The sequence below is a fragment of the Cebus imitator genome, unplaced genomic scaffold, assembly GCF_001604975.1.
Source record: "Cebus imitator isolate Cc_AM_T3 unplaced genomic scaffold, Cebus_imitator-1.0 Scaffold41, whole genome shotgun sequence".
Classification (NCBI taxonomy): domain Eukaryota; kingdom Metazoa; phylum Chordata; class Mammalia; order Primates; family Cebidae; genus Cebus; species Cebus imitator.
In genome coordinates, this window is record NW_016107356.1 from 2,940,360 (window position 1) to 2,955,665 (window position 15,306).

The 15,306-nt window shown below is 37.0% G+C and overlaps 1 protein-coding gene across 1 annotated transcript in view; it reads right to left on the minus strand.

Annotated features, from left to right (window-relative positions):
* Nucleotides 1-15,306, minus strand: part of PAXBP1 (PAX3 and PAX7 binding protein 1) — a 38,876-nt gene that overhangs the window by 11,643 nt on the left and 11,927 nt on the right. The window contains exons 7-13 of the mRNA XM_017526116.2: nt 14,615-14,804; nt 10,451-10,574; nt 6,581-6,680; nt 6,378-6,493; nt 3,917-4,116; nt 971-1,115; nt 212-333 (exon numbers count right to left, since the gene is read on the minus strand). Coding sequence (XP_017381605.1) covers nt 212-333; nt 971-1,115; nt 3,917-4,116; nt 6,378-6,493; nt 6,581-6,680; nt 10,451-10,574; nt 14,615-14,804 — 997 coding nt within the window. The remainder of the gene's footprint in view (nt 1-211; nt 334-970; nt 1,116-3,916; nt 4,117-6,377; nt 6,494-6,580; nt 6,681-10,450; nt 10,575-14,614; nt 14,805-15,306) is intronic.

Consider the following 15,306-nt stretch of genomic DNA (forward strand, 5'->3'; position numbering starts at 1 on the left):
TGAAAACTAGCATCTCTCTGCAGGACTAGGTATTAAAACAAAGGAAAAAAACCTAACATCTCAAATTTGTGTATTTCAGGCTTTAATGGCCCTGATGGCCCATGTGGGAGAACCAGATTTCTGACTGGCTTAGGATAACCACTCATTCTCTCAATACTTGCTCATATTCAATAAAAGGAAAAAATAAAGTCTTCAAAAGATACTAAATTACCTGTGTATTTTTATTTTCTGCATTCACTACTGAAGGATATCCATTGATTAATTTTAGTGTAATTCCCACCATTCTTGAAGTCTGTGTGGTAGAAAAAGGGTCCCACATATTTTCAGCTATCACTATGAAGAAAAAAAGAGGACTGAGACATAGAAGTCAATTGTAGCTTTCTTAAATTTTATATCAAGCAGACCTCTCTCTATTAATGCCAATCCTAATTTATTTTTCCTCTTTCTCTACAATATAAGCTTCCGTCTTCTTTGTCCTATTAACTGTGGGAATTTGGAGGGATAGGGATGTGGAGAGAGGATAGATTCTTCTTATTTCTGGTACTCAGGGAAAATAAAGATTAGGAAAAAAGAGGATTTCTGTAGAAATGTTGTCTTGGCATCAAGAATTTCAAGCCAACTTATTTCTAGTATTTAAAATAGATTCCTACATCAGTGATTCCTAATTTCTCCCCACAAAAATGCATATCCTCCCTTAAACTATGTACAGTTTTGCTTCAGTCAGTCTGAATTTCTAAGCCTCACCTATGAAGCAAGCAATTACTGCACTCAACTACAGGCCCACCCTCAAGTGGTCTTCAAGTCCCGGGATAAGAACCCCTCTGCCCTCTAGCCATCTCTAGGCCAGGTGGTAACTATTATTTCTCATGTAATTTCTATAAGGAAATGTGCTCTGAATTAAAAACTCATAAAAATAGATTTGAGAAAACCAGTGTGTCTGAATGCTCAATTCAGAAAACAGGAGATTTACCTGTTAGTTTAGGAAGAATCACCTTTTCCACAATGGTAGGTAGTAGGGCAACATCTACATCATCTTTCTCTTGCTCTCGTTCTTCACAACCATAAAACAGCAAAGATTCAAACCATAGCATATTCTCAAAGTCACGACATTTTGCCTAAAAGAATATTTAAAAGGTTACCTAAATATTTTAAATAGTGGCTATTTCTGCTTCCAGCTATAAGAGAAACAAGAATCAAATTTAACCTTTGGTAGTAAACAACTAGAAACTGGACAGCTGGAGGCATCATGCTACCAGACTCCAAACTATACTACAAGGCTACAGTAACCAAAACAGCATGGTACTGATACAGAAACAGACACATAGACCAATGGAACAAAACAGAGCACTCAGGAATAAGGCTGCACACCTACAACCACTGATCTTCAACAGACCTGACAGAAACAAGCAATGGGGAAAAGATTCCCTATTTAATAAATGGTGCTGGGAGAACTGGCTAGCCATATGCAGAAAATTGAAACTGGCCCCCTTCCTTAAACTATATACAAAAACTAACTCAAGGTGGATTAAAGACTTAAATGTAAAACCCAAAACTATAAAAACCCTAGAAGAAAATCTAGATAATACCATTCAGGACATAGGAATGGGCAAAGATTTCATGACAAAAAGCCAAAAGCAACTGCAATGACAGCAAAAATTGACAAATGGGATCTAATTCAACTAGAGAGCTTCTACACAGCAAAAGAAACTATCATCAGAGTAAGCAGGCAACCTACAGAATGGGAGAAAATTTTTGCAATCTATCCATCTGATAAAGGTCTAATATGCAGAGTCTACAGGAAACTTAAATAAACTTGTAAGAAAAAAACAATCCCATTAAAAAGTGGGCAAAGGACATGAACAGACACTTCTTAAAAGAAGACATTCATGTGGCCAACAAACATGAAAAAAGCTCAACATCACTGATCATTAGAGAAATGCAAATCAAAACCACAATGGGATACCATCTCACACTAGTCAGAATGGGAATTATTAAAAAGTCTAGGAACAACAGATGCTGGTGAGGTTTTGGAGAAAAAGAAACACTTTTACACTATTGATAGGAGTATAAATTAGTTCAAACATTGTGGAAGACAGTGTGGCAATTCCTCAAAGATCTAGGGGCAGAAATATCATTTGACCTAGCAATCCCATTATTACTGGGTATATACCCACAAGAATATAAATCATTCTATTAGAAAGATACATACATATGTATGTTTACTGCAGCACTATTCAATTAGCAAAGACACAGAATCAACCCAAATGCCCATCAATGACAGACTGGACAGAGAAAATGTGGTACATATACACCATGGAATGCTATATAGCCATAAAAAGGAACGAGGTCACGTCCTTTGCAGGAACACAGATGGAGCTGGAAGCCATTATCCTCAGCAAACTCAGGCAGGAACAGAAACCCAAACACCACATGTTCTCACAAGTGGGAACTGAACAATGAAAACATTTGGGCACATAGTGGGGAACAACACACACTGAGGCTTGTTGAGGGGTCGAGGTGGGTGTGGAGACTTGAGGGAGTAAAAGCATCAATAGCTAATGGATGCTAGGCTTAATACCAAGGTGATGCATTGATCTGTGCTATAAACTACCATGGCACATATTTACCTATGCTACAAACCTGCACTTGTACCCCAGAACTTAAAAGTTGAAGAAAAAAAAAAAAAGAACTGGACAAAAAACAATGGACCACAGGCAGCACAAGACTATTCCTGAAAGAAAGGAATCAAATGAGGTGAGGTGCTAGTTCAGGACAGCAGAGCAGTTTTGCTGAGCAGAGGAGACAGGGGGTGGAGTTCAGGAAGGCTGAGACAGCTGGAAGCTGTCAGGCAGAAGAGTGGGCAACAAAGAAAAACAACTCCAAAATACAGTCTTGGGACTTTGCTGTTTACAAAGACACTTATGCACATAACAAAACTTCAGGCAAAGAGCACACAGGAACTGGAAGCTATGAGCTGAATGTTTCTCAGAGCTCATATTTTTTTCAGTTGTGTTTCTAGGGCTTCAACCTCAGCCCTCTTTTCCTTATAGTTCACAAATACAACCTAGCCAATCTCAACAATGTCTACAGCTTCACCCATATGTTGGTAACTTCCAAAACCACATTGTAAACATCACCACTAGACCTCCATAGTCAATTCTAGCCCCCTCCCTTTTATGCCAGACCGATAGGTCCTCTTGATTCCTCCTCCTTAATTTACTTTTTTTTTCCTCTTGTGACAGATCTTATTCTATCACCCAGGCTGGAGTGCAGTGGCACAATCATAGCTCATTATAGCCTCGATCTCTGGGGCTCAAGCAATCCTGCCTCAGCCCCCCAAGTAGCTGGGACTACAGGCACATGCCATCACACAGCTAATTTTTCTTTTTTAAGTAGAGACAAGGTCTTGATACGTTGCCCAGGCTGGTCTTTAACTCCTGAGCTCAAGCAATCCTCCTGCCTTGGCATCCCAAACTGTACAGGCATGAGCCACCATGCCTGGCCTATCAATTTTCCTCACCATGACCACTGGCTTGGTTCATGTCCTCATTTCACACCTGCCTCATTGTGCTTTCCCAACTGGTTCTGAGTTCCTCTGAGTTCAAAGGACCAAGTTCTTACTATTCATGTTTGTATCCCAGTGTTACTACATATAATTTTAGCTGGCTGAAAAAAAAATTATGTCAACTAAAAAAAAAAAAAAAAAAAAAAAAAAAAAAAAATACACACATGGCTCTTTTGGGAAGGGATGAAACTTAAAAGATCTCATAGATCATAACCAGATACAATCTGTATCAATTACATCCCCCATCGCCCCTGCAAAATATCTTGCTTAAGCTTACATCTCTAGCTTTGAGATTAAAATTACCCAAATATCAAATTATAACACTTTCTAATAGTGACAGAAGCCACTCACCTCAAGAGGAGTCCAAGTGAGGAGCTGAAGTCGTATCAGGGGGTTGAATAATTTTGGCAAACAAAGGCCAATGTAAGCATCCTTGTAGGATGTGTAGTATTTTGAACGCCATGCTTCAAACTGTGATTTAATACAGTCGATTGAATAGAAACTTTCAAGAACATCTTCAAAAACTTTGCTGGATTCTTTTGAAATGCGATCTAAAAACAACAAAACCCCCAGAGAACCATACTTTAGTTTGAAGGAGGAAAAAAACAGCCCAATATTTTCAGTGTTTGCTTTGTAGCTTCAGTATCAGAATAAGATAGGCTCATTAACAAAGGGCCAATTGTTAGTCACAATTTAAAGATAAAATAAAGTTTCTATCTGTCTTATTATGTAAACTTGGGGATAGCCAGTCCTCGTTTTGCAGTTCTAATGTGTACAATTTTTCTACCAGTTTCGCTATATAACACCTGCTCAATCAAGACGGTTCAAGTTTCAGTTGCCATGGTATACTAGCCATGAGTAATTGTGCTGCTAGCATTTTGGTCCACATATCACTGCACAGATTAACAGCTGTGCATCATGATCAGTCACTAATCAGACTGCTTCATTCAAACTCTGTTGGTGATTTTAACTGACACAGTCAACTACCAGCTGAGTGGATGCTAGGAACTTTAAGTGAAAAGTTAGTTGAGAATAAGATTTTTCTTTTTTTTTTGAGACAGAGTCTCACTCTGTCACCCAGGCTGGAGTGCAGTGGCACTATCTCAGCTCACTGTAACCTCTGCCTCCCAGGTTCAAGTGATTCTCCTGCCTCAGCCTCCCAAGCAGCTAGGATTATAGGTATGTGCCACCATGTCCAGCTAATTTTTGCATTTCTAGTAGAGATGGGGTTTCACCATGTTGCCAGGCTGGTCTCGAATTCCTGACCTCAAGTGGTCTGCCTTCCTCAGCCTCCCAAAGTGCTGGGATTATAGGCATGAGCCACTGTGCCTGACCAAGAATAAGATACTTTTACAATGCCCCACATTACTTGGGAAAAGGAAATGTTTACGATGGAGAGATCAAGTTCTGGGAACCTTCACTGCAAGATGAATCTTAACATTGCTAATAGTGAGACAGTCTAACATTTGTCATGAGCTTTTAGGCAGTATGAAACAGCATCCTGTATAAATTATTCTTGGGGGTGGGGGGGTTTAACTTAAATCTAATTAAGCCTTCAGACCTAGATTCTAGTTTACAAGAAACAGATCAAAGAACAAGTTAATCAATGCTATGAGGAAACATAAAGGCCAGTCTAGAATATAGGATATTCTATAAGAGAAGTGGCCTGGTCTCTTTAAAAAGTTAATGTCTTAAACAAATAATAGGGGTGGGCGTGTGAATGTGTAGAGTACTTGGGGATACTCAAGTACTCTGGGTTAAAAAAATGTAAAAACCAAGCAGAGCATGAACCTTAGGCGAATCCTGGTTTCAAAAACCACAAAATAATCCATAAATACAGTTCCTAGAAAGGTTTTTTTTCAGAATGCCATTGAGGAAAATTAAATATTGACATGATATTAAGAAATGTATTAATATTCTTATGTATGATAATAGTACTGTGCTAAAAAAAAAAAAGAATCAGAATAGGCATCTAAAAAAAAAGAAAAAAGATAATGGTACTGTGATTATGCAGAAAAATATACCCATTTTAAGGAAACACACACTGAAATTTAAGGGACTGAAGAGCGATGAAGTCTGCAAGTTACTCTCAAATGGTTCCGCAAACACACACATCTCCATGTGATCAGGCAGACTTGGTGAAATCATAAGCACTATGCAATCTGAGTGATAGGGATGTGGGTGATCACTGTGCTAGTCTTTCAAATTTTCTTTTTTTTTTTTTTTTAGTCTTTCAAATTTTCTTTTTAGAAATGTTCAGTGTAAAAAAAAAGTGAGAGAAAAAAGCTTCTCCTACTAAGTTCCAAATGGTATGCAGCTGATATAATTCCAAACAATTATAGCCAATGGTGGGAAATGAAGACTTTTATTTGGGATCCTTCTGAAAATGCCTGACACATAACAATACTAACCATTCCTCTAGGGTGAGATTACTCATGACTCCCCAAATCAAGCGTTTCCTTCAGGGCTGAGTGCTCTACCACCAAGCTTTACCTTTCTGGACCAGACAGGCGGCAATGAGAGCTGCCCTCAAGACCTGACACATTTCTAGTCACTTAAAATTCTACCATTTGGAAGAGTAACAACATTTATTATGCAAGTACTAAGTACACCCTATGAGAAGGTGTTACCCCTATTTTTGAGAATTAATCATGATATTCACTAATAAAAAGGCATGCAAATTTTTGCAATTAACAAAGAAGTGTCTGGTTCTAATGCAGAGGCCATGAAGATTCAAACCATTTCGTGGTAAAAACCATACCCAAGTAGAAACTAAATTGATGATGAGTCTTATTTCCAATAAATGTCTAACCTTTTTCCAGATTGAAATTAGTAATATCTGTAGAAGTCTCTTCATCATCACTGGAAAGGCCTTCAAGGTGATCTGCCATCTTACCGGTTTGCTCTCTGGCTTGTCTACGACGAGTCCTAAATAATAAACATCAAGTTCCCAAACTAGATAAAAGAGACTCCTCCCTTCCCAAACAAGCCAATAGCAAGGGTTTTGAGAATTACCTCCTGGCCTCCCGCTCTGCAATGCGACGTTTTGCATGCTCTTGATACAGTGCCCGATCGCGTCCAAAGGAATCAAGATTTGGTGCCATCAGAGCTTTGTCTGCAAAACAATAACAGTTAAAATTAAAAGCCATCTTTCAACAATCTTGAGGAAAGAGTTTGCACAGAACAAGCCATTACGATAGACTGCTTGCTAATCTCAACAGCAAGATTCTGCAATAACTGCTAAACCAGGTAGGTTTTTAGTTTAGAACAAATTTCAGTATTATTCTGCGTTCCCATTCTAAAAAGTAGAAAAATTAAAGAAGTGATTTCTTTTTAAGAGTTCAACAACCCTACAAATATGTAATTGGGCTTACTCACTATTTTTATGTCTAAGTAACAGGACAGCTATCAGGACTAGCTATCATGATGACCAAATAAGTTAAAACTCTAAATTACCTGTGCAAAGGGAAAAATAACATATTACGTTTTTAAGGAGGAAGAACTTAAGCATCACATTGAATATGACAGCAAGAAAACATAGATAGGAAGACATAAGAAAACAGTTTTGTTGCAAGAGTTCAATAAACGATTTTGATTTTGCTTTGTAGAAATTTGTCTTCTATCACTATTTTTAGAACAAGGCAACACTATAAACTGAAAACCGTATCTGAACAGAACCAACTTACACCTTTTCAAACACTCATCTTTCTCTTTCACAGCATAATTTCTTTCTCTCTCTCTCTTTTTTTTTTTTTTTGCCTTCCTAGTTTCCATTTCTCAAAAAACGTCCTAGGGTAATTTCCTAGCTTTAGTTTCCAATCCTTCTATTTAAATTGATATTTCCATTACCATGCTTTAGTTTTCAAGATATGGTTCTGTTCTTACAGTAGTCCTCTTCTACAGCATTCTACACTTGTGTTGAGTAGGATACCTCCTATTATCTCCCTGGGACTCCTAACTGTTTGAAAGTATCCCATTTACAGAAAACTTGGATACTTGCACCAGCACTTCTGTTTCCTCAGTCCCTTTGGTTCTACTGCTCAGGCTGGTCCTTATGATCATTGCTAACTGCCAATTGGAAGCGGGTGTGTGTGTGTGTGTGTGTGTGTGTGTACGCGCGTGCGCGTGTGTGTTGTGTGTGTCTGTGTGCGTGTAGGCAGGAGCTAACAGAGGTGTCTCCATCAGATCACTAGGTACAGAGCCAGTTTTTATGATGGGGACCCCCAGATTTTAGTGTCTCAGGGTCTTTATTTTGGAACTATTCTCTTTATTCAGAAAAGACTCCTCTAATCTCTTGCCTAAGGTAGAAGAAAGGGTGGGGGAAACATCTGTCCACTATACTTCCCTCATTTCTACATTTTAGTTCCACACTAGGAAGATATTCTGGAAAATATAGGATAGTAAGGGGAGGCAAACAACCCAAGGGGTTGGGTGATAGGGGAGGGAGGTGAGCACATGCAAGATAAAAGACATCCGGTTAAGACTTGCATATTTTTTTACTTGATACCAGAGATATGTCACCAAAATCAGCAACAGAAAAAACAAAGCCAAACATAAGCTCTTACTTCAGAGTATCCTAACTATCCCACAGACCCTACTATTTTAAAAAGTTGACTTTTTTTTACTGAGTTTTTCATTCTTACTTCAAAATAGCTCTGAAATTAGAAAGGAGGTATGTTCCCGAGTGCACCAATTACAATGAAAAATTACTAAATCAGAAAGATGTCCCAGTCCTAGCTGTGAGTTCGCTACATACCCTAGATGAATTAGCTACAATATCCCAAACAATAAAAATAATTCCTGACTCAAGAGTTTTCTTTCGTTCAAGAAATATTGTTAAAAATATTATTATACTTAAAACATTGTTGCATGCACAGGTTTTATAAAATGTGCACTGAGGGAGACAGGTGTGTGTAATATGACTCAAGTGACAGCCTCCTCCATTTCTGTAAGAATTATACACAGTAATTGTAGATAAATGCTTATAAATCTAAACAGATGAATTTCAGACTATTCTTTGCCTTTTTTAAAAACGGATCAGAAAATGAATTGATTCTCCAGTGTCCCATGTAATTTTCCTCAAATCTTTGGCAATTAATATATACCAGTCTAGGACTGTATTTTTCACTTTCCCAATAACTTTTCATTTCTTTCCAACTTTCAATCAAATTAATATATACAATTCAACTCTTCCTTCAAATTCCCTCTAAGTAAAATAGCTCTGTATTCTCAAGAATGAATTACAGGTGGGAAAAGGCATTTGATGAAATGTACAGCTCACAAAAACCATCTAACTTAAAAGAAAATTACCTCCCTTTATAGTATAATGGTTACCTGTAATTTGCCCCAGAAATCTGGTTCTGTCTGGATCAAAAGTGATCTGGGAAGGATGCATTAGTCATGTAGGTGGCTAATGTCAATAACCCAATTTAAACTTCAGCAGCAAAAACAGAAGGTCACAGCCATTTATAGGGCTCATGGCTGAGTCTGTCTCAGCTATGAGGGCTGTATTACCATCTGTTTATGTCTCTCCAAAACCCATCTGACATATAAGAGTATGCTTTCTCAGGGATCCAATGTCTCTCTGACTTAGAGGAGACCCTGTATAGCAAAGCACTGCTTTCTGAAAGAATAACATTAGAGCTCTTTGCATTTGATCACCTGAAGTGATTGTTTAACATGCAAATTTCTGGATGCTGAAGACCTAGTAAGAATCACTGGGGATAGGACCAGAAAATCTGTATGCTAAACGAGTATCAGGTAATTGTAATGCACAATTCCATTTGAGAAATGCTGGCAAAGGGAACAGAGGGATGACAAATGAAACTACAAAGAATTTTCCATTAGGAAAATTCCAATTAGGGCACTCAAAGATATGGAGGGCAGGCTAGGCATGGTGGCTCACACCTGTAATCCCAGCACTTTGGGAGGCCGAGGTGGGTGGATCACGAGGTCAGGAGTTCGAGATTAGCCTGGCCAATACAGTGAAACCCCGTCTCTACTAAAAATATGAAAATTAGCTGGGCGTGGTGGTGCGTGCCTGTAATCCCAGCAACTCAGGAAGCTGAGGCAGGAGAATCGCTTGAATCTCAGAGTTTGCAGTGAGCCGAGATCATGCCACCACACTCCAGCCTAGGCAACAGAGCAAAACTCTGTCAAAAAAGTTTAAAACATCTGGTTAAAGGACCTCCACTAAACTATTTAACAAGAGGTTTCCAGTTATTCTGGTTTTCCAAAATGCACATCATAATGTTGGAGGTATAAATTCAATTTCTACATTTTTATACAACATTTCAAGAATTCTAAGCACCAACTGACTTACTAAAAAAAACCCAGTATATAAGGCAAACTAGAGAAAACATTTAAAAAGAAAATACAAAAAGTTTGCTTCATCCAAAGGATGAAGCTCAAGACTCTCCTAATCTTGGAGTTGTGTCATTTGTTAAGTTACAGCTTCCCTCCCCCTACCCACAAAATGTCCACTCAAACTCTTTCACTGTGACCAACATAAGCATTTGTATTGGTGTTTTGAATGAAAATGGGGGAAAAAACCAATTAGCGCCAAACAGATAGTGGTTTTAACATAAAATACCGATAATGTCTTTTTTATATTCTAAAGGAGAATGAAAAAATATGCCCAAAGAAGAATAAGACTGACAGAATATTAGCACGTTTTTGAGCTCCTTTGTGAAGCTCTATTTTCTTAAACACAATTCAAATACATGCTGTTACAATTTTTAGGTCTACCTGACACAAGAGCAAGGAAACTTGTTTCTAAAAAAAAAAAAAAAAAAAAAATGCTCCAAGATCTCTAATTTTCAATTAGGCTGCACTAAGTAAACAAGGTTGTTTAATGAATAATAAAAACCTTCAAGATGGACTGACTTGAATGGCTTGAAAACTCCGAAGATTCATCTTTAATATCATCTTGTCGTCTTTGGACAAGGCGGGAAGCTCGCTGTTTGTACAGCTGATGTATTGCTGATTCAAGTTCATTAATCAGTGGCACCTGTAAAAATACAACACACTCCGTAACACCAAACTCCTAAGCTGCTTACTTATTTGAGGGTTCCATACTATTTCCGGATTTCTGAAAAAGTACCCTCTCTATGGACAGAATAATCATGAATCCCCAACAGCACACAAGTAGCAAATTCAGTTTTACATTTGGGAAACGACACTTCTTCTTTTAATCCATGCACAGAGCTATAATGTCCAGTGCCTAGTTATTGGAGCAAATGTTAGTTAAGAAATGTAACACTTCAGTATTCATAGAACAATAACGAAATGTTAACAATTTTAGAGCTTTTCCTTTACAGAATATTTCTGTACTTAGAAGTCTTTTTAATGTGTGTTTTTAATTTTCTAGCAGCATTATCTGCATTGCAATTTTTGTTGTTCAAAGTAAAATGTGATCACTGTGCAATACCAAAAACACTGCAATGGCTCTACGAGTAGGTAAGAACAAGAGTCTGCTGACTCTCCAATTTCGCATGTTTAAGTTGCTCTGCCACTCACATGTACCAAGCACTTTATGGTAATCTATTAAACTATTCTGTAGCTTTATTACACATTTTTAATGTAAACAAAATAATTACTAGGGCGAATAAAATTTCCAGCTATCACTAGCCTGTCTGAAGTCAATGTATATCAAATTTAGAAACTTGTTCTCTAACTGTCAAATGTTTACATTCTTCTATATTTTATAAAAAATTCTTTACATGAATCGTGAACTTACAAAGTCAATAAATTTCTCCCGGTTTATATCCCTAGCCAAAGCATTTACTTGATTCATATAGAATACAAAAGAACATGACAGCTAACTTAAAAACAGAAAACTTTCTCTTTATAAATACCTTATGTTATAACCAAATGCTAAGAAACTTTCACGTAACACTAATGACCACTACACATACCTGAGGAAACCAGAAATTCTAGTTTCCTGATGGTTAGTGCAAATGGAAAACACATTATTTAGAGTTTGGGAACACTGGCACCAAGTGTTATAGCAGCTTCCTGAACTCAACAGACTGCAAATGGAAAATAAAAAAAGGTAGGTGGAATACAAAGATGTCTGTAATAAAAGCAATTTTATATACTTGCATAATTCCATTGCAAAAGTAGCAAATGTTCACAGAAAGGTCAAACTAATGGAGTCATTTTGTTCTTTAATATGCCACACCATGGGTAACAATGTCCCCAAATCTGCAATGATTATCCTTTATAGCTAAGACCAGAGACTCTATCATTAAAATTTACTATAATCTGATTTTTTAAAGCAATTACTGCCATATCATTGCCATTTACACTTCCCCACACCCTCATTTTATAAAAAACCATGAAGTACCGAAGATAAATAAACCTAAGAGACATTCTTTTATCGTTTAGTCCTAGAGATTGCCAAGCTTCCTGTACTCTAAGAACTACCCACCTAAGCTGGCATCATACAGAATACAATTTTGCAATGTATAGTTAAGATTCTGACAATGTACCTTTTCTCTTTAGGTTAACTGGAATGCCTTTTACTGGAGGTACAGGGAAAAACTCTACTGAGAATAAAAGCCTTAAGTTTCGTAACAATATTGATTTATCTCCAGAGTCTGCACCATGTCAATTTCTTTATCCTAGCCAAACTCAAAATTCTTATGGATTACTACTATTTTAGAACCAAAGTTAAGGCAAAGAACATAAGAAAGATAATTACAAGGAAACAAAAACAATGGCAAGTTAAAATGATTTACAAATATTTAAAACTGAAGTTTAAAAACCACTTAAACCTTTATAAGCAAAGAGGAAAAAAACAAAGGGATCTTTTTATGATTTACTCTGAAATAATATTCTTACAGTAAAATTAAATACTCAAGCTATTCAATTATTTCTAAGTATCTCCAATGTAACAATTTATATTATCAACTCAGCAGTACTCTTTTTTGTTTGTTTGTTTGTTTTATTTTCTTTCTTTTTTGTTTTTTTGAGATGGAGTCTCGCTCTGTCACCCAGGCTAGAATGCAGTGGCATGATCTTGGCTCACTGTAACCTCCACTTCCCGGGTTCAAGAGATTCTCCTGCCTCAGCCTCCCAAGTAGCTGGGACTACAGGTACGTGCCACTACACCCAGCTAATTTTTATATTTTTTTTTTTTTAGTAGACACAGGGATTCACCGTGTTAGCCAGGATGGTCTCAATCTCCTGACCTAGTGATCTGCCCACCTTGGCCTCCCAAAGTGCTGGGATTGCAGGCGTGAGCCACTGCGTCTGGCCTGTTTTTTTCTTTATTTTTAAGGTTATCTTCTAAAGATCTCGGCTGAGCAGTACTCTTAATAAAATGAAACACATATGAAAATGTTAGAATATAATACTAAGCTTTAAAAGAACGTATATCTACTTCTCTTTTAATTAAAATGTAGTCACTGTATAACATATAAGATTTAAGATTTGCTCCAAAAAAATCTAAGTGACTCTGTATAACCACATAAGCATAATCCGAAGTAGACTTCTCTAAGAACAGGGTAATCAAGAAGAAATGAAGTACACTAATAATTCAACAATTAAAAACTACAAACTAGGCTGTCCTACTTTTTAATTCAAGAAGGGTATGATCTAGCTGATCATATTACTGTCAACTTTTTTAGAGTTGTGTTTGCATTTATGAACATCTTAATTTACTCAAGTAAGTTCCAAAGCTAACGCCAAGATACTTCAAGAAGCAGCCCTCCAGGCACAAACTCACAAAGTATATAAGAAAAAGATCCTTTCTCTAGTCACAAAGGTTTTGAAACCAGCTTCCACTGTGCCCACTGGGCTCAGAAGAGTTTTGCCTGTAGTAAGGACACAACTGTCAATTCTGACACTTAGGTTCCAATTCCAATCTTGACTTCAGCTCCTCGCACAGAGGAATACAGTCAAGCCTATGCTTCTTCCTCACCCTAAGCAACTGATACACCACAAGTGGTATCATCACTCAGACTGCAGTTGCTTCTCCAGAAGCCAGGTGAATACAAAACATGGCAAAGCCTACATAAAGGACATGGTGAATGCTATCTCATCTAGAATCTGGCCACAGACTAACTGGAACCATTAAGACCCATCAGGAAGAAGTAGACCCATCAGGAAGATATAGTCTGGCAATGTTCTTTTGTCAGCCCTTGGTTTTACGGTATTCAAGTAATCAACAGAGACAATAAAAGTTAAAATACATATTAAACCACACTATATGCTTACAGATTCTATGCTAATCTACACAGCCAATAAAGGAAATGTGCCTTCCAATCCAAAGTTCAGACAGGACATTGAAGGACCACAGTTTCAATTTTTTTTGGAAAGATAATGCTGCAAAGTCCACAAATGCTTATAAACCAGTGCCTCAAACATTTTATTTTAAAGAAAAAAGTCAATTATGAGGTCATTTGAGAAATTAGCTGTGCACACCTAATTTTAAATGTAAACAATAAATGGTATAAAAGAATGCAAAAAAATCTTGGCAATTGACTATCCCATTGAAAAAAATAAACTTGGGAGAAATGAAACCTTAGAAAAATGACATCCAATGTATGGTTTCTGAAATGAATCAAGCATAGGCTTATTTAGATAAAAACTATTAGCAATAATGGTGATCATCCAGGGTTAAAAAAAAAAAAAACTATTAAAAATTTGCAACTTTATGCATATTTAGAATTACTTGTAGAAACAGTTTAAAAATAAGTTTAAACCTGAACTATAAAAGAAAATTTTATCAGATGAGTCCCTTATATTCTAAGAATTCAGCACAGGCCAATAATCTACCACCATATTAAGATAAGACTTGCCAAAGTCTTACTTAAATGTGCTTTAAGATATTTTCTTTTTTTTCTGTTTTTAACAAAGGTACTATATTACCCCTAAGAGATAATGTCACTAATGAAGTGAAGAAAAATGAAGCATGACTTTTCATCACTTCTAATATTGAGTTCAGTGGGTACTTTCTGAGAATTACAGAATGTTCTACACAAGGCCATCTAGACCTCCCTAATTTTGCCTTATTCAAAGAGATTAATATTTTTGCATTCTTACCTTTTCACTGAAACACTCAAGCAAGTCTTGGACATACCCTCGCATTTCTTGCAAAAATTTATACCGTTCACCAATACCCCCAGAAGACCCTTCTAATCTTTCAATAGCCCTGGTAGAGTCCACTCGGCTTTGCAGATGTTTCTCATGCTGCTGTCGATTTGTTTTGTGCAATTCTTTCATGGAGTCCAACCTTAGAACACAAAAGGATAAATATAACACATTTACATCCAAAGGTCTATGCTGTCAGGACTCTTGCAATATTATAATATGCATTTAGTTCCACTATTAGAACATAAAAATATTTGGAATGGCATCTTTTCATCTGCACTGCTTTTTTTCTCAAAAAACAAAAAAATGGCAGTTTACAGATTTCGTAGTTATTTTGTGGGCTAACCAAAATCTCACTGTTTTGCTTTTCCCCCCATAGCGTGACTACACTTTTTCGGAGTCCAAGAGGTACAAACTCAGAAATGTCTTCAACAAGATCATGGAGTGGCATTTTTTTATAACTTTTCGAGGCTTCCACAGAAGTAATCCAAGAAGGTAGCAGAACAAAGTATGAAGTCATCTTCTGTTTAGCTTTTGAAGCTGGGCCAGTGAATCTTCTTTGCTGATATTCTGCATCTGCTACCCCAGACTACATGTTGCCTGAGGGAACAGAAAGCTAGCGGACAGGTCTTTAAGAAGTTGAT